A 19,644-nucleotide genomic window follows, 5' to 3' on the forward strand; every position below is an offset into this window, starting at 1 on the left:
TACGAAATCCTCGCCGGTCACAGTTCAATCATTTTTATCATTACATTTATAATATAGAAAATAATTCCTGATGCTGGTTGGTGACACTAATTGGTAGAAAGCTCAAAAAATCTGTTGAGTTTCAACTTTCAAGATTTAACATAGGAGTCCTATTATGAAAATTTCGTTTCTTGTCTTAATCTCAGGAATGAATCAGAAGAGCGAACTACTCTAACCTCATTCTTGATCTTTTCCTAGGAAGCAAAGCTTAAAGTTTTATTTCTCGTTGAGATGCTGGAGTCTTTTCTCGAGCCAGCCATTTCTGCCTCACAAAGCATTATAACCTCTGCTGAATTCTCTTATACTTTCCGCAATGTTCACGAAAATACTTGTGCCATTGCACTTCAAGTGATCCGTGCAGCTGTGAGAAAGCCTTCTGTTCTCCCCTCATTGGAGCAGGAATGGCGGCTTGGATCAGTACCTCCTAGGTAATAATTGTTGTGTCTCTGTTTCATGCTTCACATCATCTACTAGGACTAAATATGTCTTTTGTTGTTATACATATATTCCTTTTCCTAGTTCTTGCTCTAATTGGCTTTAATACCGTCAAATGTGAAATTTTTAATGTAATCAGCGACCTCCAATTTTGTCTTGCACCTCTCAACACTTACTCACAGCTTCCGGAAATTGTACCACTGCCGGAAATTGATCACACTTTTTCCTTACGTGATGTGTTTCCCCTCTCAACTATACCTACAAATAACACTCTTTCCCTCTGTTTTCCAAATCTTTCTGGCTTGATGTGACCTTGTGCCAATCCAACCAAGAAGCGAATAGGGAGACAGAGGGAGTATATCAACTGATGTTCCTATGCTAAGCTAACATGCGGTTACTTTTATTTTAAAGTGGAATTATAGATACTAAGACGTGGAGCTTACTCTTTTAGGCTTCATGTCCAAGTGATTGATATGCCATTTGATGACAAGAAATAGTAGTAATTATGACTAAGCTACTACCGTTAGGAACTTAGAACCAAGGTTGTCAGGATCGGGACCCACTTTGGATAGGTGGATTGGATTGTAGGATAGTGTGATCCTAGAAATTTGAGAAAAGGGGTAATTTAAAGGCAAATTTAACAAGAATAATCCCAACTGTTTGACGATCTTCTCATTTTAATCCCAACTACGATTTAAACTAGAACAATCCCAACTATATGAGTAACCTTCTTAAAATAGTCTTCTTCATTTAATTACCTATTACAACCGGTCATTTTATTATTAAATGTGGGTCCCTTCCCCTTTTTTCTTCCTTCTTCCATGGATGTAGTGTTTCTTCTTCCTTCTACCTTTCGTTGCCGCTGCACCTTACAATTCTTCTTCCCCCGAGACTACCAATTAAAGTTCCCCTGCTTTTCGTTCATACAAACACTAAAAAGCCCATACTATACAAACACCTAAAAAAACATTAAAAAAAATTGAAAATTCCAACATTTCCTTCATTTTTCATCGCGCTCTACGATTTAACCACCGCCAATATCATCATCATCAAACCCAATTGATTTCCAATTCTCCAACTAATCAAACATTTTACAATTGGAAAAGCAGCAATTCCACAATAAAAAAATGTTTCATCCAAAAATTAACTGCCAAACAATTCCACCATTACCAAATCACTAAACACTAAAATTAATCAATTAGATAGTTGAGCAAGCAGTACCCTGTTATGATGGAAGAGGCAATGAAGAAACAGAGAACTGACTGGACTCTCTACAAATTTCCAATTACGATTAAAGAGATTAAGAGGTGCAACGGTGAAGAGGTTCAATTCTCTTTAACATGGTTACGGTGATGGCGAAATCTCTAGAAAATTTCAATCTCTGAGTGTCCGAGAGTCCGCCACCGAGACCCAATGATGCTATTCATATGATGAGAAATTGAGAGAAAAGGGAGGCGGTTTGGGTTATTGAGGAAATCGGAAGGGTTTGAGAGCAGAAGGTGGGCTGGGTGGTGGTGTAAGAAGAAGGCATTTGGGGGGGGGGGGGGGGAAGGTAAATGGCGGTGGTGAATGGTGATGCCTGCAGGAGGCTTGATTATGGTGAGTAAAGGAAAAATGAAGAATGCTTAAAGTAGATTTTTGAAAAAGAAGTTATATAATGTAATTACCGGTTTTAAAAGTAGGTGGTAAGGATGGACTGCTATGGGAAAACATGATAGTAGGATTATTCTAGGTTAAACTATAGTTCAGATTAAAATGAGAACACCGTCAATAGTTGGGATTATTTAATATTAATTTTCCTAATTTACATGATATAGCATGACTGAATACACATATTACAAGTAAAGGCAACCTATATTACTTTGTCCAAATAAGAGTAATTTTACAAAGCTTAGCTTAAAAAAATGTAAGTGGAGTATTAATAAATACGACATATATAAATAGATGTGTGTTTCCATAAAGAAAAAAGGTATAAATGGAAGAGATTTTACTGTTTTTGTGAGAAGCACGTCTCAAGATAGAAGCCATATAGGTTGGCAAATATTACTGGTATTTGTTATTTTACCTCAAGTCCTCAAAATAAAGTAGTACTGAGGGTCTGAGGTACCTGCTACTGTTGTGAAGCAATGGAAAAAAGGAAGTGAAGAAACCAGACAACGAAGAAAAAATCTTGGCTACCTAAAAAGATGACCAGCGAAAGAGACTACTAAGTACTCTCCGGTAGTCATGTCACTGTGTCACATATTATGTGATCAGTGACCTCCAATTTTGTCTCTCTTGAAAATTAGGGTTTTTTTAAAACCAAATTGGGGATTTTGATTTAGAGTGCAAATTGAAGCAGTTCCATGTAATTAATTAAGGGTTTTGGATCAAGTTAACATTTACAATCCAGGTAAGATGTCAGTTTGAACTTTGAAGAAATATTGGGTTAAATTCAAGTTAAACTTTGAAGGCTTGTTGTAGACTTAAAACTAGGATTGTAGAATCGGGTCTGGGATTTCTATCGCACGCAATCCCACTCCGATCTTGAGCCAATTGCGATTTTGACCACAATCCAGATAGTTTTGAAAAGCCAGATCGTTATTATAAAAACCATGGTTTTTATTGCTTAATTCTCATTTTATTCAAACCATGGTTTTTATTGATTAATTCTCATTTAATATAGCTGGTTTTGGATGTTTATGTCTCGAAAATATTTAATACTTCCTCCGTTTCTATATAGTTGCAACATACACTTTTTCACATACTTTAAGAAAAAGGAATCGAACTTCTTTATTACGAGGGCATAAATGGAAAGTTCCATTATTTTATTTGGTGGGTGAGTAATTGGGAGTTAGTAAAGAGAATAAAGTGAGGGTATAAAATGTAATTGCATACAAAATAGTTTTCCATTTATAGTGTGTTGCAAGTATTGTGATGTTGCCGTTTTAGGAAAGTGTTGCAACTATATAGAAACGGAGGAAGTAGATAACAGCTAATTTCTTGAAATTGCAATTCTGCACAATTGCATGCAATAACAGAAAATGTAAAGAATTTCGCATCTAAGGTTTGTGATAAATGTTCTAATCTCTCTTGCTTTCCTCAAACGATCAATGAGATGTGTGGTGACTCGATTTTTCATGTTCAAAAGTGCAAAACAATGATGCTCCAACCTGCCCGCTGAAAATTTTGAAGAATGTACTGCACTACTACTGCTCAATATATATCTATCTCTTATGTGCATCATAACGGCTCTGCCTCTCTCTCAAAGTTTTTTTTTAAAATTTGCAGTGTTCTTCTCTCCATTTTGGACCCACATCTGCAATTACCGCCTGAGATTGACTTTTGTAAGCCTTCTTCCTCCAAGCCTGATAAAGAAATTATGATTTCGTTGCCGGATGCAGCTTGTGGAGGAAACTCTCTAAAGTCCTATGGTCCAGATGAAGGGGATGGAGTGACAGATGGTCCTGCCAAAGTGGATATTATAGAAGATGCCAGCCTCTTTTTTGCCCCTGAGGAGCTGAGAAATCTGACACTTGTGAACTCTTTTAAGAATGTTACTAATGGTGTGCAGGCTAGACATTCAGATCCCAACTGTGAAAATACACCAGTTACAAGGGAAGAAAAAAGTACTCGAGTTCACAAGTGTGCTGTATCGCATGCTGGAATTTCGATGAAATATTTCAGCTTGCATCTTGATCATACCCAACTTCTAGACTATGAGATTTGCAAATCTCGGGCATCCGAGTTTCAGCGTTTGGCATTGGACTTGCATTCTCAGAATAATGTTAACCTTGAGGGTCATACTGCTGCAATAGATGCTTTGATCCTGTCCGCTGAATGCTATATCAATCCCTTCATGACGTCTGTTAAAGAGCATTCAGTGGTTAGTGATCTAGTGAATTTTCAAGGGACAAAATATCCCCATGACCGTGAGGTTTCAGAACTCAGGAAAGCCCTAGAAAAAGGGAACTGCAATCTAGAAACAATAAGTCAGCTTGAGAGGAAAAGAGACAAAGTGTTTGTCCAGATATTGCTTGAAGCTGCTGAGATGGACAGGAGTTATAACCAAAGAGTGTCTGATGGAGATCAGTGTCCATATGGTGCTGGGATTGATGAAGATCTTGGAAGTTTTTCTGTGAATGATGATGCATCAGTTGATGCAATAACATTGGTTAGGAGAAACCAAGATTTGTTGTGCAATTTCTTAATTTATCAGTTGCAAAGAGAGCAGCATCCATTACATGAGACTCTCATGCAGTCTCTTGTGTTCTTGTTACATTCCGCCACTAAGCTTGTCTGTTCTCCTGAAAATGTGATTGACATTATATTAGCTTCAGCTAAGCACCTTAACAGGTTTTTGATATCCACCCTTCACCACTGCAAACAGGGGAATCTGCAGTTTAGCCCAGATAAAATATATCGAGTGCAAAGGCACTGGATGATTCTTCAAAGCTTGGTCATTGCTTCTAGTGGAGGAGGCAGTAAATCAAACAATGTATTCAATGTGAGTGGTTGTCAGTATAGCAATTTGATTCCTCCATCAACTTGGATAAGCAAGATACCAACATTCTCTTCTTGTGCTTTCCCTCTGGTCCGCTATCTTGGTTGGACGGCTGTGTCACGAAACGCTAATGGATACCTGACCCAATGTCTTTTCCTTCCATCAAATTTGTCACAACTGACAAACTTATTATCCATATTTGCTGATGATCTGGCAGTGATGGACTTTGGTGTGGACAAGAAAGAGGTTCTGGATTTGGAAGAGTTAGAAGGAAATCAAGATACCAGCATGGCAGATAAATTCTCTCAGCAGCAGTATCAAGCCCAGTCGTTTAATGTGTTATACCCAGATCTGAGTAACCTCTTACCTGACATGCAAAAAGATTTTAAAGCTTTCAGAGAAACTATTTTGGAGGCTGTTTCACTGCTGTTGAGATCTCTTGCATCAACTGCAGTTCCAGATATATTGAGTTGGTTTTCTGATCTTTGCCTGTCGCCCTTCCTCCAGAAGACAGACAATTCCCGTGATAGTTCTCCCCCAGTTAAAGGTCACCTTGCAAAAAATGCGAAGGCGATCATTTTATTTGTACTTGAAGCGATTATAAGTGAGCACATGGAAGCAGTCATTCCGGAGATACCGAGATTGGTGCAAGTGCTTGGGTCTTTGTGCAGAAGCTCTTATTGTGATGCATCATTTCTCAGGTCTGTATTACGCTTACTAAAACCCATAATTTCATATTCTTTGACCAAGAGCTCTAACACAGAAAACCATCTAATTGGTCAATCATGTCTTGATTTTGAGAGTCTATGCTTTGATGAGCTCTTTACATACATTAGAATGGAGCAAGAGAATTTGGATTCTTCCACCAAAAAGGTCGAAAAGGCTCTCATTATTTTCATTTTAGCTTCTGTCTTTCGTGATTTGTCGTTTGATCGTAAAAGGGAGGTCATACAGTCATCTGTCAAGTGGGTAGATTTTCCAACGTTTGAGTCGACAACTAAAATTTATGACTACCTTTGCTCCTTCCAGCAACTTCTGCAAAGTTGTAATGACTTTCTAGTGGAAAACTTAGGAGTACTTGGTCTTATACCAATGCCTCACTTTGATAATGTAAATGTTCAGCCACATGAAAACAATGGATCAGAATCTGATGCATGGTTTCCTGATGATTTCTGTTATGGTTGTGAAAAAGAGGAGACTGAGAGGACTGAAAGAGATAACAGTACTGGTTCTGCGGTAGGTACTGACGTTCATCATCCGTCTTTAGAAGAGATAGAAGGCTTCTGTGGGGATATAAGCAGTCTCATTTCTAAGTTAAATAAAACAATTGAATTATGTTGGAATCTGCATCCTCAACTCTCCAGGAGTCTTGCTGTTTATTCTTCCCAGTGCTTGATGTACTGTAGATGCTTATCTTCTGTTATGAATGAAGTTTCTGGTCTGGAAGTTCACAACACATTGATCTTTAAGAGTTTTGATGAATTTTTTGCTCATTGGAAGAATGGTATTGAAGGGCTTGCTGAAAATATTACTCTGGTTCAGGAGATGAGTTGCTGGGAAGTTGCGTCCACTATGGTTGATTGTTTACTCAAACTACCAGCATTTTGTAGCCTGGATAATGTGGTTGCTACACTTAGCTCTGTGATTGAAAATATCATGTTTAATGCCCCAAAGATTTCCTGGCGCTTGCAAACTGATAAATGGTTGTCCAATTTATTTTCAAGAGGAATTCTTATGCATGAGAGTGGGATATGTCTAGTTGAATTAATTTCTAAAATGTTGAGCCACCCTGAGCCAGAGCAACGTTTTACTGCACTTCTGCATTTAGGTAGACTCTTTGGACTAGATGTGAACGGCGGATGGGTCGTGCTCACTTCTCCATGTTTTGACAAATTAGCTTCACAAAATAGTGTTGTTTGCATCTCAGAATCAGTCTTATCCCGGCTTGTTTCGTACACATGGGATCAAGTAGCCCTTATGGCTTCTGTAGACGCGTCACTGCACTTGAGGACTGTTGCTAAGGCGCTTCTTGTTCATTTTATTCCATTTGCGAATCGAGCCAAATTGCAATCTTTTCTTGAAACTGCTGACACTAGTATACAGGCGTTGGGAAATTTCGCATATCCCATGGGTGATGGTCTGTTTGGTCAACTTCAATTGGCACTTATTGCTGGTGCTTGCCTGTACTGCCCAGCTGAAGATATGTCATTGGTCCCTCAGAATGTTTGGAGATATATAGAGAGCATAGGAGGCTCAAAGTCAGGTATGTTTATCATTTGTATGGTTCTCATTGTTTGTTTTGTTAACTTTCATCTCTCCCCTTTGTTCATTGTTTATATTTGACGATTCTGTCTGCTGGAAGCAATGCATAATTAGTTGTTAAATATTGCCCTCGCTTGACCTTGCTTGTTCTGTTCCACGCGACCCTTGCTTCAGGATGGTTTTCTCTAGGAGCTTACTGTGATGTATAGTTTCTTAAATGACAAGAACTAGGTGTCAAGAAGTTTAATGGGTGAGAACCAACAAAAGAGTTTAGCATCATCTATTTGTAAACCGTTAAATAGGAACTAAGTTTCTGCGAATCTCATTTGAGATGAATTGCCAATCCTCAAGTCAACTGTTCTAAAGTAAAAAGACTATTTTAAGAACTGGCATGGAAATAAAGCACATTCTTGTTTGTTAGGAATATAAAGGATCTTTTGAAGTTTGAGGAAGGATAGTGGGAACTGGAGGGCTTAACTGCTAATTAAAAGAGGTAAAAGAGGACAGAGAAGGGAGGGATTGTATTAGGGTGTCCAGCTGACTACTCCACCAGCTCAGGCGGCTGGTTATGTGGATTGTATCTCTTTGGTTTTGAAACAAGCGATCAAAGAGTGGTGTCATATAATAACTATGACCAAAAGTTGAATGTTCTTTCTCTTCATGAAACTGTTAAGCCAAATTGTTGGCTCGAGGCTCTCACATTTTTTTCCCTCTATGGACAAATTCATATCATATGATTATGTGTAGTCTACATCGATGCTTAATCAAGAGGGAAAAATGTCAATTCTATCTCTTTTTTCTCTGTTTCTGCTTTCCTTTTTTTCTTTGAGGTGGAGTGTGATTGGGGGTTGAATGTTGAAGGGGAGAACTATATCTATCGCCACTAGGCAACTGTTACAATTAGAGTTTCTGTGGATTTTTGCATCTTTAGCATTTAATGGAGAAGTTTATTTGGCATTGGTATACGATAAGCATCTTTGCTGCAAAACTGCTGAATGACTAATGCAATTCTTAAGAGCTGTCATTGATGTGGTTGTGACATTTCTTTCTTTCCCTTGCGACATCCCTAATATACTATCAATGGCAGGAAGAGTTGGGGAAATGGAGAAGAGGATCTGCCAAGCTTTGTGTAAAGTTAAATGTGAAGAAGATGAAGCCAAAGAAGTAAGTTATGAGATTCACATCTTGTTCCACCCTTTCTTTTAAGGTTGGTTTTTAGTGGTCCCTTGGTTTACTGAGGTCAAGGTTAGGGTTAAGCTGAGGAAGGAAAATGGATCATGGCCGATTGGCCGTAACATATAGAATTTGGAAGGTCCTATTTGTCAGCACCCCTCACTCTGCATAACATGCGAAGAAACCACTTTAAGGTTTGAACCCTGGTGGTTAATTGGTTACTGTAGAGTGTAGAGTATAGATGTGTATCTCAAGTTTCATGGCACTTAGTTATTCCGTCGTCACTAATTAACTTCTGTGATCATTTTTGCTCGCTCATTGTTGTCTAAATTTTCATGGCTGGGAAATTTGTAATCATTCCGATGATTTCTCCTGCAAGGTCCTGAAGGAAGCACTTTCGTCTTGTCCATCAAAAGACTTTGACCCTGAGTTCGGGAATACTCGTGAATCTGTGCTGCAGGTAATATTAACTCCCTCCGTCCCGGAATACTCGCAACGTTTTCCTTATAAAGCTATCCCGGATTACTCGCACCGCTTCTATAAATGGCAAACTTTTATTGATATTATACTTATCCATGGACCCGCCTACATCGATACTCCCTAAAAAATACATTAAAAATTGAGTCATTTCCCACTACCCCTTTAAAAGTTGACACATTTCCCACTATCTATATTAAAAAATACCCCACTATCAAATACCATCAAATTAAATAATAAGTCAATTACATTGTATTAAACTTTGTGCCGGTCAAACTGGTTCGAGTATTCCGGGATGGAGGGAGTATCTGAATCTTTTCCAAAATTGTTCTTAGAAACTTCAGAGCATTTGAGGAAATTTCAAATGTTGCTACCCTTTGTTTGATTTATTTAGATATTCCGATACTGTTTCTTGCAGGTTCTTGCTAATTTAACATCTGTAGAATCGTACTTTGATATATTTGCTGAAAAGATGGACCAAGAAGCTAGAGTAAGTTACTCCAGATGTGATGTATTGTGTATTTTTCGCGTCCAGTTTAGTGAAAATGTTTAAGTACTTTGTAGGAGTTGGAGGAGGCTGAACTGGAGATAGACATTCTTCAAAAGGAACTTCCACAGCTGGATAATTATCATCGGAATGAAATAGCCTTTCTTTGTAATTCTTCACCCTGATATTCTACAGCTATGTATCGATGTTTTTGAACTCTGTTATCAATGTTTTTGAACTTCTCGATATTGTTTAATAAGTCTCATTGGATTTTCTCATCTTTTTATCTGCAGCCATTTCAAAGGACAGTCATCGTCTGCAGCAAATTAAGGATGGCATTCGTTCTTTGTATGACTCTTGCTATATCTTTTATCCTATTGTTCTCTCCCCCTCCCTGAATTTGGGGATGGGGAGGGTAGGTGATCTAATGGGAATGACCAAGTACCAAAACACCCAATCCTGAATGGTGGTAAAATAATTTCAACCTGAAAATACCATGTATGGATTTAGTTATTTAAACCATATGGTAGCATCCTGAAATTCTTTAATTTGGCCCTGGATCAAGATATTCTGGAGGGGGTCGTTCAAACTTCAGGCAGAAGTAGATTCCTCATTTCCTTATAGCCTTAATAAGGGAAAAGTCAATGTATGGATTTCCGCACAAGTTAATCTTTTCTTTGCACAGCTACGAATATGATTGCAGTTTGATGGTAAATAACCCCTTAAGGAGAATCGAGTTTATTCCAAAGAATCTATAGGATAATGCTTACATCCCTATATATGCATAAAAAATAAATTAAAATACATACATATACATATATTACTGTATAGCTCTATCAATTGCCTATCTATTCATGGATCTCTTTGCTAACATGTTTTTTTACTTTCCTAATGCTTCTTGCAAAATCTTATAATACCATTCAAGTACTTGATTACATCCTAATTAATTGATTTCTTTCTGGGTTTAGTAACTGTGCTTGTAATTCCTCTGTTTTTCGAGGAAAGGGTTTTATTTTACAAAAAACTTCCGTTCACTAATGGCTGCTTCTTTCCAATTTCTAGGGAGAAATCTAGAATAAAGGAAGAGATTATGGAGCGGAGGAAGAAGAAACTTTTGTTGAGACACAGGCGCCAGAAATATCTCGAAGAAGCTGATTTACAGGAAGCAGAACGACTGCAAGAACTTGATAGGTCTGGTTCCAACATTTAGCGAATATTAGTTTGGTGCTGATAAACCTTAATTGTATACTGTTTATTCTTCCTTGTAATACTTTGCTTATGAATTTAGACAAAGAACTTCAGAAATGGAAAAGGATATTGAAAGACAACGGTTGCTGGAGCAAGAGCGTGCCAAAACCAATGAACTCCGGTATAATCTTGATTTAGAGAAAGAAAAGCAGACACAGGTGACAATTGAATTGTAACTTCTGACTATCTTAAAAAATGACTTCCCCCCCCCCCCCCTCCCACTTTAAGGCCTGAACTCATTTATGTAGTGTATGCATTTATTCTCAACATGTGATGCTTACTGAATCGTCACAATTGCATGTAGAGAGAAATTCAACGTGAGCTAGAGCAAGTGGAGTCTGGGAGCAGACCACCGCGAAGAGAATTTTCTTCTTCCACCCATAGCAGGTAAATTGTCATGCACCATTTCCGAAGTATTGGCTCGTTTTTCTCCATCAGTTGTGAGTTAAGTCCAAAGATGGATATAGTGTGTAGCAGCTAAATGATACACAAGGGTAAATTGGGATGCTTTCCATATCACATGCTTAGATTTTCAATGAAAAACTCCTTGTCAGTCTGTCCTATATTAATTGCTCACATTAAGGTGGCACTGAGATTAAGGGAAATTGTTTAGTGAAAATATTGAGTGGATACAGAGAGAAAAGGTAGTAAGAGAACGTGTTGGAGTTGCGGGAGAACAGAAGGTTGATGTGATGAAGAGAAAAAGTGACCAACTTCAAATGGAATTTTTTTTCTTTTGGGGGGGGGGGGGGGGGGTGGTGGCATACAAAAAGAGTGGGAAGTTAAATATACGAGGAGTACCAAATAAGGGAAGGAGTTGCATTGTCCTTTCACTGCCATGTTATTATATTGCAAGCCTTTTTTAAGTAGTATATTAGGGTAGACGTAACGTTTGTGAAGCTGAAAGTCATTCGTGTTATGAGAAATAAAAGATAAATATGGTGATAGGGAATGAACCCAGATACTCTCTCACAATAATAAATGTTTGTTTGATGGATAAAAGCTTAGAGTAACAAAATCAGAACTTTCGAGATCTTCTCTCTCTCCCAAGACTAACTAATACAACCAAGATGATTCAGCTTCTCCCCTCTTCCCCTTCTAATTGCAAATCCTTTACAAAAGACAAAAACAATAAAGAATCCAAGTAGAAGACAACGAGCTTTAATTCCTCCTTAATGCCCAACCATGCTCCCTAGTGGATTCCAAACTTGTTTGTCTATATGGCTGCTGCTACTAGCCGTTCTGTTTTGCTTGTCTCCTTCCGCAGGGTATGCAGAATTGGCTGCCTTGGTGGATTAGGTGGGTGTGAGTGTGTTGCACTGCCCCGCCCCCAAAGAACCACTTTGTCCTCAAGGTTGAAGGCTGGAAAGCGAAGCTTGATCATGTTGGCGTCCTCCCAAGTAGCTTTAAATTCAGAAAACTCTCCCCATTTGAGAAGGACCTCAGTCCCCTCCCTTGTGAACTGTACGTACATCCAGCAATGTCTCGGACTCCACAGTCAACTCGAAATCATGGGTCAACTGTTGAGTAAGTTGATGGGGATCAAAGTTGTGCCTACCGCTTTCTTGAGTTTTGAGATGTGAAACACCAAGTGCATCTTGCAATCATGGGGCAATTGTAGCTTATATGCAACCTTCCTAATTCTTTGAATCACTAGAAAGGTACCGTAGAAACGCGGAGCTAACTTCTCAAAGGACCTCTTAGCTAGAGATTTTTGTCGGCACGGCTGCTGCTTCGGGTACACCATATCTCCTTCCAGGAACTCCTCTTCCCTCCTTTTACGGTCAGATCCTTCATACGTTGTTGGGCCTTAAAGAGGTTCTACTGGAGATCATAAAAATCAAGTCTCTCTCCATTAGCCGCTCTTTCACATTCTGCAACGCGGTCTGACCTTGTCCCTTGTCCCACACGACTTAGACGTAGTGGGTCTCTCCAATGAATGGTGTCATCTTAGTTGAATTGTGGGGTGATGAATTATACGAATACTCGGCCTATGGCAGCCATTTAGTTTAAGTCCTAGGCTGTCCCGAGGCGAAGCACCTTAAGTACGTTTCCAGTTTCTTTGTTGACCACCTCCGATTGCCCATCGGGTTGGGGGTGATAGGTTGTACTCCTTTTAAGCGATGTCCCTTGAAGCCTAAACAATTCTTTCAAGAATATGCTAAAAAACGCTCTATCACGATCTGACACACTAGAAGCAGGAAACCCGTGTAGCCGCATAATTTCCTTTGTGAAAGCCTCTGCACTAAAGGGATGACGAGGTCGATGAAAGGATCGTACTTGGATAGACGATCTACCACCACAAAATGGTGTCCAGCTCTCGAGTTAAGGGTAATCCTTCGATGTATTCCAAAGAAATTTCCTCCCAGATTTGTGAAGGAATAGGAAGTGGTTGTAGGAGCCCTGCCAAACTTTGTTATGACATCTTATTTCTTTAACACACCTCACACCTTCGTACATACTCCGCCGCTTCTCTCCTCATCCCAAGTAGGTAATGCCTCCACTTCAAAATTGACAGACACACTGCCATGTATTCTTTTTCATAGACTGACTTGGATAGTGCTGTAGGACCTAAAATTCGACTATAGAAAGCAATCGGCCTCCCCTCTTTCATTAAGACTACGCCCAACCCAAACCCGGAAGCGTCCGTTTCTACAAAGAACAATTTTCTGAAAATCTTGCATTGCCAATAACGGTGATGCGCACATGGGCTCTTTTTAGCCTTTCAAAAGCTTTAGTTGCATCTTCGGACCACCCAAAGGCATCCTTCTTCAATTGGTCCGCCAAGGGTTGTGCGATTTGTGCTTGTACTTAACTGGATATGAGTTTTCGGTAGTGTCCCATTAGGCCCAAAAACCCGGCAATTCCTTCAAATTTTTGGGATCTCCCAATCAAGCATTGCCTTCACCTTTTCCATATCCACTGAGACCCCTTCACCCGACACTGCATGGCCAAAGTAAGTTACCCGAATGGCGTCACCAGAAATTTATAATGGCCTTCGTGTGCCCGGAAAGTCGTCTTGTGAGTATCCTTTGCTCTCACCCGAATCTTATGGTACCAGAATTGGTACCCTCCTTTGAGGTCGAGTTGGAGAACACCCTTGCACCGTGTATTTCGTCCAACAACTCATTTATGATGGGTATGGGATACTTATCTTGGTTAAGTGCTCGATAATCAACACAAAATCGCCAAGAACCATCTTTCTTCTTCATTAGCGAAACCGGACTAGAGATCGGGCTTGTGGATGTTAATATACCTGCTTTCAGCATCTCCTTGATCAAACACTTAATCTCGTCTTTCTGAAACTGTGGATACCTATAAGGTCAAACTCCAATTGGGTTACTCCCTTCCTGGAGTACGATCGAGTCTTCCTGACTTCTCAACTGGGGAAGCCCTTGGCATGTCAAACACTGACTGAAAATCAACGACCAGGCTTCTTAAAGGTGTTGTTTTCGGGCATGTTGGGCTTTCCTCCATTCTGTTCAACTCGAGTAACGGTCCCCCTCCGTCCTCATGGTTTTGATTATTGCTTTTAACGAGATTCAGGACCGAGCCAAAGCCAGGTCGACCTGCCAGGTCACTGTTCTGCCTTACAATTGGAACTTCATAACTTGAGATTCCAGTTAGTTGCCACCGACCCCAACTTCTCCAACCACTGTATCCCCAAAATTAGGTCTAAATTCCCCAATTGTAGAGAAAGAAAATCCTCTCACCACCACCTCCTGACAAAGCTACCACCACCCTTCGCAAACCTCAGACCCTTCCACCGCTTCACCATTCCCAAGCGAGACTTCAAATCAGCCTGATTTTCTATAGTGCGCCCAGCCTTCCAGGGAATCCTGTCCTTCCTGAAAGCGATTCAGCCAGACTTCCAAGAGTGTGAGTGTTGACTCCACGTTATCGCTGTTCTTCCTGGCTTCTGCCTCATTGGCCTCCTTGGTTTCCTCCCGAGATGGCTTGTTTCAACTGTTCCATCCCCTTGGACACCGCCTCTGTCACCATATGGCCAATGGAGCTGAAGCGTTCGTTGAACTGGCTGTGCACTCCTCCGAGAGTTTCCTCGAGTCCATCCAAGCATTGGGTGTTGGAAACCGGCATCGTCTACCTGCTGCGATACCAAATGGAATGAACCCAGATATTCTCTCACAATAATAAGGTAATTTCAAGCACAATATAGAGGAAAGCCCAATTTGATAGATAGAAGCTTAAAGCTTAGAGTAACAAAATGAGAACTTTCAGGATTTTCTCTTTCTCCCAAGACTAACTAATACAACCAAGATAATTCTCGGCTTCTCCCGTCTTCCCCTTTTAAATACAAATCCCTTACAAAAGACAAAAACTATAAAGAAGCTGAGTAGAAGACAAACGCGCTTTAATTCCTCCTTAATGCCCAACCACGCTTCCTAGTGGATTCCAAACTTGCTTGGCCATATGGCTGCTGCTCCTAGCCGTTCTGTTTTGCTCGTCTCCTTGCGTAAGTATGCAGAATGGGCTGCCTTGGTAGATTAGGTGGGTGTGTTGCATATAGAACCAGCCTGAACTCATAGATTAGGACATTAGGTCATGATTGAACTGACTTTGTCGGCATCGGCGCAACTATAGAGAAATCTCTAAGCCTTGACCTTGGTTCAGAGGTAACTTGCCAGAGAATGTTGATAACTGAACTTGCTAATTTTGAGTATAGCGGTACATTTCAGTGTAGCATAGATTTAAGATGAATCATCTTATATTTATAAAAAACCAACACGATGTAAGGTGACTAGGTGAGCCGTGCCAAGACTGTGCATTGCTCTATTATGGTCTCAGGCTCAGCTTCGTAAGGATTCTAGCTAGCTACTTTGAGGTTGGATCAACCAAGGTGGAGCTGAGGTAAGTTTTAACCAAGCCAAGCCCAAGCCAATTATGATCGTTGATTGTAAAGACGAGAGGCCTGTGGAAAGGAAGGACACATATATTCCCTTGAGTTTGTTTGTGGCTGTGTTTTCAACATCTAGAGAGATAGGAAAGTTGTAACAGTCATTTTAACGTTTCAACAACCCGAGTTTGTTTCTAGAGATATTTAAAACTGCATTGTACAAGCGTCTAGGGCGAATCTCCCACCCACCTCAAGCGGAAGGGGCGTTCAGATGTCTGCGTCCTTAGCCTTATGATAATAGAGAAGCTAATTCTAATTGACCATTAATAAGATAGAAATAGCTATCTACAACTTCACATTGAATCAAAACACAGGTACTTAATGAACCATTCAAATTCAGTCAAAATTCAACTGTCAGACACGGTGTTTTTTTTACATATACACAGCTTTTAAAAGGTGTCAGCTGAACTTTCCATGTACATGATTTTTGCTTTAGCAGCTCTTGACTGAGTTTCTCTTTTTGGTTAACTTAACAGCCGTCCACGTGATCGGTATCGGGACAGAGAGAGTGGGAGGTCCAACGCTGATGGCAGTGTAAGAGCAAGTACTAGCAGCTTACCACCTGATATGCCACTCAACACTCAGTCTCTTACTACAACACCCACTGTCGTTCTCTCAGGTTCGAGGACATTCCCAGTTCAGCCCCCAACAATCCTCCAAGCACGTGATCGTGTAGATGAGTGTAGCAGCAGTTACGAGGAGAACTTGGATGGCAGCAAGGATTCTGGAGACACTGGGAGCACTGGTGACCCTGAGCTAGGACCGGGATTTGATGGCCTCGCTGGTGGATTTGGTTCTTCGCAACGACATGGATCAAGAGGAAGCAAGTCCAGGCAAATCTTGGAGAGAAGAGAACGAGACGGAAGACGTGAAGGAAAATGGGAGAGAAAACAATCATAGTTGATCAATTATGAGATTCCGACCAACTTTTGATTGTACAGGTGAGCTACAATTGAAGAATGGACCAGAGGTACATAACATGCCGAAAGCGGTAATGTCAGTTTGTTTAGTAAACTGTTGTATTATTGTTGTTGCATTGTTGTATGGCCAAATGAATGCTCAATGCTCTCAAATGGCTAATGATGTGATAGCCGATGTAGTTCTCATGAATATGATCTAGGAAACTGTAGCAATCACCGGAGGATGAATGTTAGGGATAAGTATGTTACAAGGTTGTATATAGTTTCGAGTTAAGAAATTTTACATTTACAGGCCACACACATTTTGTCCCCGTTTTAGGTAAAACTAGTAAATTCTCTGCTGTTGCGGCATTGTCACGGTCATCTCCACATCCTATTCTCTGTGTAGCTTTTCGTTCTTGCTCATTTTTGTACGTTCTGCTAACGAAAACAAGAGCTTTTTTTGCAAAAACAAAATCAGAAAATAAACCAAGCAAACTAAGGATAAATTAGGAGTGGAACAACCACCCTTCCAATACCCTGGTCCAAAATACTAAATAAGACGGAAGGAGCACTATCTAAAATGAGGAGGCCATTTTGTCTTGATTTGCAAGCCAATTTGCCGCATAGTTACCTTACATGAATTACCTTTGGCTGCTCTGTCCACATTAAGAGGATATCACACAATATTTCAAAGGCCAGCGCGTTTTATCTGGACTATGGTGCACTATCTTTGTAAATACGAGGGTGTAAATTAATCAATCGTTACCCCAAACTCATTCAATTTTATTCATTTATTTTATTTGTATATCTCACAAATTAGCAAATGAGCATATAAAATGTCCTCGATACGACGACATTAAGCAAATTTCTTTCAAATTTTCTCAAGCAATGAGTATCTAAGTTGGTATTTGGTACTAAACTGAACATACATACTAGATGAATTTGTTTATGAAATTTGCAAGCACGCGACAAGAGTTAGGGACAGGATATCTATAGATTGTAGAGGGTAGAAAAGTAAGGACCTATAAGTATAGATGACCCATTTCTCCACAGACCAGAAATAAGTATGCATAAAAGAGTGAAGACTCCTTCAAGTAGAGTATTATTGAGTTTGATGACAATATCAAGTAGTGTTGAGTGTTCACTTCCATTTCTTGAACTTTCCTCGCCCAAATAGACCATGCCCACCATGATGCTTGCCGAACTTTCCATGCTTGAACTTTCCGTGGTGACCATAGCCGTACATACCATGTCCATGCGATTGGTGGTGTCCGTGAGACAGATGGTGCGCTCCATAAACCGCTGCAACGGCTGCTGCACCTCCAGCTAAGAGTCCCATATTTGGTCTATAGCCTTTTCAATAACAAACAACATATATGTTATATTACAAACATCACAGTTGACAGGTTCCTTGTTATTCAAAAGATCAATCAAAGACGACATAGTTAATATAGTATACCTGAATGATGGGAAGATGAATGATGAGGATAGCCACCAGAATGAGAGTACCCTCCTCCTCCTGAGTGAGGGTACGCGGTAGGGGGATAGCCCCCATGGCCATGGCCATGGCCATGGTGTGGATATCCACCAGGAGGCGGGTATGATGGTGGATATCCATATGAAGGAGGTGCATATCCATATCCATGACCACTATGACCATGATGTCCTGCAGCATATCCCATGGCACCCGAAAACAGACCTTTGTCTGTTGTATCGTAGTTCTCTGGCCTGTCCATTCTTGCAGCCCAGGTGATACTTCTGCAACAAACTCAACCTATTATCTACGGATATTAATTAGTATCTTAGCTTAAGGATACATTAACTTAGCTTAAGGATTATAATGACACAAAATCATTTAGTACAAACAACTCGCAACAAAATGTTATACTCCCTCTGTCCCGAAAAGAATACCCCATAACTACCTTTCACAGGGATTCAGACTAAAAATCAAGTCATCTCTTTTTCAGAGGGACTTCTATCACACCACAAACAGCAGAAGCTTTAAACAAATTCTTCTTTCGAACTAAGTTTTCTCACACAATTATGATCATTTTCTTATAAGAGATCATATTGTACAAGAACTACGGTATAAGAAGAAGGAAAAAAACTCAAAAATATTCCTACTTTGACAATTAGTAAGTATTGATCCAGGATCATAAAAAAACTTAGTCATGATGAAATAATGACGAATTATGTAATTAATGGTAAAAAATACCTCATATTTTTTCAAACACTTGCTATTTTTCTAATAATCTTAGTTATTTTTAACATGATTTGTAGCATGTCATCCTAATTATCAACCAATTTTTTTTTTATTTTTTTTAAACATGAGCATTTTCAGACATAATCCTAGAAAAAAAAAACAGAGGAACACATAGACAAGGAAGGGGAAATAACAAATTAAATTTATCTAAATATAATATAAGAAAATTATTGGTTAAAAAAAAAAAGAAATTGATCAATGGACAAGCATATTACCAAGTGTTCTTCAGAATTGATCCTCAAGTTTGTTCTCTGGCTTCTTTTTTTCTCTTTCTATTTTTTGGTGTTGTGAAAAAATATTGGAGGTAGGAGAATTAAATAGAGCCATAGAGGGAACCTAAATTTATTATTTAGGCGTTGCTTCGACGCGTTCATCTTTTCTTAATTATTCTATTTTCAAAATCATCCACCCGGTATATTTTTCGTCCAAATTTTAATAAAAATGTCAAATATTTAAGAAAATAATTTAATTTAGTGTTGCAATTTTTGTTTTTAAAGCAATTGTTCTTAGTTTTATATACAACATATTTTTATTGATGAAAATGAATATATATATTAGTGTTGATTTTAATTATTTTTTTAATATAAAGCATTCATCCGTTAGTTACCGATCCACCAGTTTCACCGCGGATGACAGATAGGTGGATGCGGATGACGGCTTAAGCGGATGACGGATGGATGCGGGTGGAGCGGATTGATAAACGGATGGATGCAGGTAAAGCTCCATCCGACCCGAATCCTATCCATTGCCATCCCTATTCACCGGCGACCCGAGTTGAAGGGGAAGCTCAGGCCGCCGGGAGCTGTGCAAGAAAATCTAAGGTTTGTATTTTGGGGGTTTCTAGAGAGAAGCGAGAGAAAAAAAAAAATTAGAGAAAGTGGATGACAAACAACATAACAACAATAATTATACAACATGAATTGTAGCATGTCATCTAATGGTTATACTCAAATAACATGA

At 39.5% G+C, this 19,644-nt stretch overlaps 2 protein-coding genes across 7 annotated transcripts in view; one reads left to right on the plus strand and one right to left on the minus strand.

Moving 5' to 3' along the window:
- The window catches only part of LOC110790099 (uncharacterized), a 29,028-nt gene extending 12,232 nt beyond the window's left edge, over positions 1 to 16,796 (plus strand). For 2 of the 4 annotated variants that reach the window (XM_021994847.2, XM_021994849.2), the window contains 11 exons: positions 238 to 467; positions 3,745 to 7,220; positions 8,307 to 8,383; positions 8,772 to 8,852; positions 9,288 to 9,359; positions 9,434 to 9,524; positions 9,650 to 9,704; positions 10,419 to 10,547; positions 10,645 to 10,762; positions 10,909 to 10,991; positions 15,996 to 16,796. In XM_021994847.2, the coding sequence (XP_021850539.2) occupies positions 238 to 467; positions 3,745 to 7,220; positions 8,307 to 8,383; positions 8,772 to 8,852; positions 9,288 to 9,359; positions 9,434 to 9,524; positions 9,650 to 9,704; positions 10,419 to 10,547; positions 10,645 to 10,762; positions 10,909 to 10,991; positions 15,996 to 16,419 (4,836 nt within the window). In that variant the 3' untranslated portion in view covers positions 16,420 to 16,796. Of the gene's footprint in view, positions 1 to 237; positions 468 to 3,744; positions 7,221 to 8,306; positions 8,384 to 8,771; positions 8,853 to 9,287; positions 9,360 to 9,433; positions 9,525 to 9,649; positions 9,705 to 10,418; positions 10,548 to 10,644; positions 10,763 to 10,908; positions 10,992 to 15,995 lie in introns of those variants that run through there. The other 2 variants (XM_021994848.2, XR_008928275.1) reach the window with 2 other exon arrangements.
- Positions 16,797 to 17,310: 514 nt separating this feature from the next.
- On the minus strand, positions 17,311 to 19,058 carry LOC110790100 (glycine-rich protein A3). 3 transcript variants are annotated; one of them, XM_021994853.2, is made up of 3 exons: positions 18,900 to 19,058; positions 17,881 to 18,179; positions 17,311 to 17,774 (listed from the first exon to the last, which is right to left on the minus strand). In XM_021994853.2, exons 2-3 carry the CDS (start codon positions 18,155 to 18,157, stop codon positions 17,563 to 17,565), a joined length of 489 nt encoding a protein of 162 aa, XP_021850545.1. In that variant the 5' UTR covers positions 18,158 to 18,179; positions 18,900 to 19,058; the 3' UTR covers positions 17,311 to 17,562. The 3 variants fall into 3 exon arrangements, with proteins under 3 accessions (XP_021850545.1, XP_021850546.1, XP_021850547.1); XM_021994854.2 differs by having other exon boundaries at positions 17,881 to 18,195; positions 18,900 to 19,042; XM_021994855.2 differs by having other exon boundaries at positions 17,881 to 18,202; positions 18,900 to 19,027.
- Positions 19,059 to 19,644: the final 586 nt, after the last annotated feature.

This window comes from Spinacia oleracea, chromosome 2, assembly GCF_020520425.1.
Source record: "Spinacia oleracea cultivar Varoflay chromosome 2, BTI_SOV_V1, whole genome shotgun sequence".
Taxonomy (NCBI): domain Eukaryota; kingdom Viridiplantae; phylum Streptophyta; class Magnoliopsida; order Caryophyllales; family Amaranthaceae; genus Spinacia; species Spinacia oleracea.

Excerpts from the sequence above, each read along its gene's own strand:
- LOC110790100 (XM_021994853.2), bottom strand. The coding sequence starts at position 18,157 with ATGGACAGGCCAGAGAACTACGATACAACAGACAAAGGTCTGTTTTCG. Across the intron at positions 17,775-17,880 it reads TTCATCTTCCCATCATTCAG|GCTATAGACCAAATATGGGA; the intron begins GTATACTATATT and ends GTTATTGAAAAG.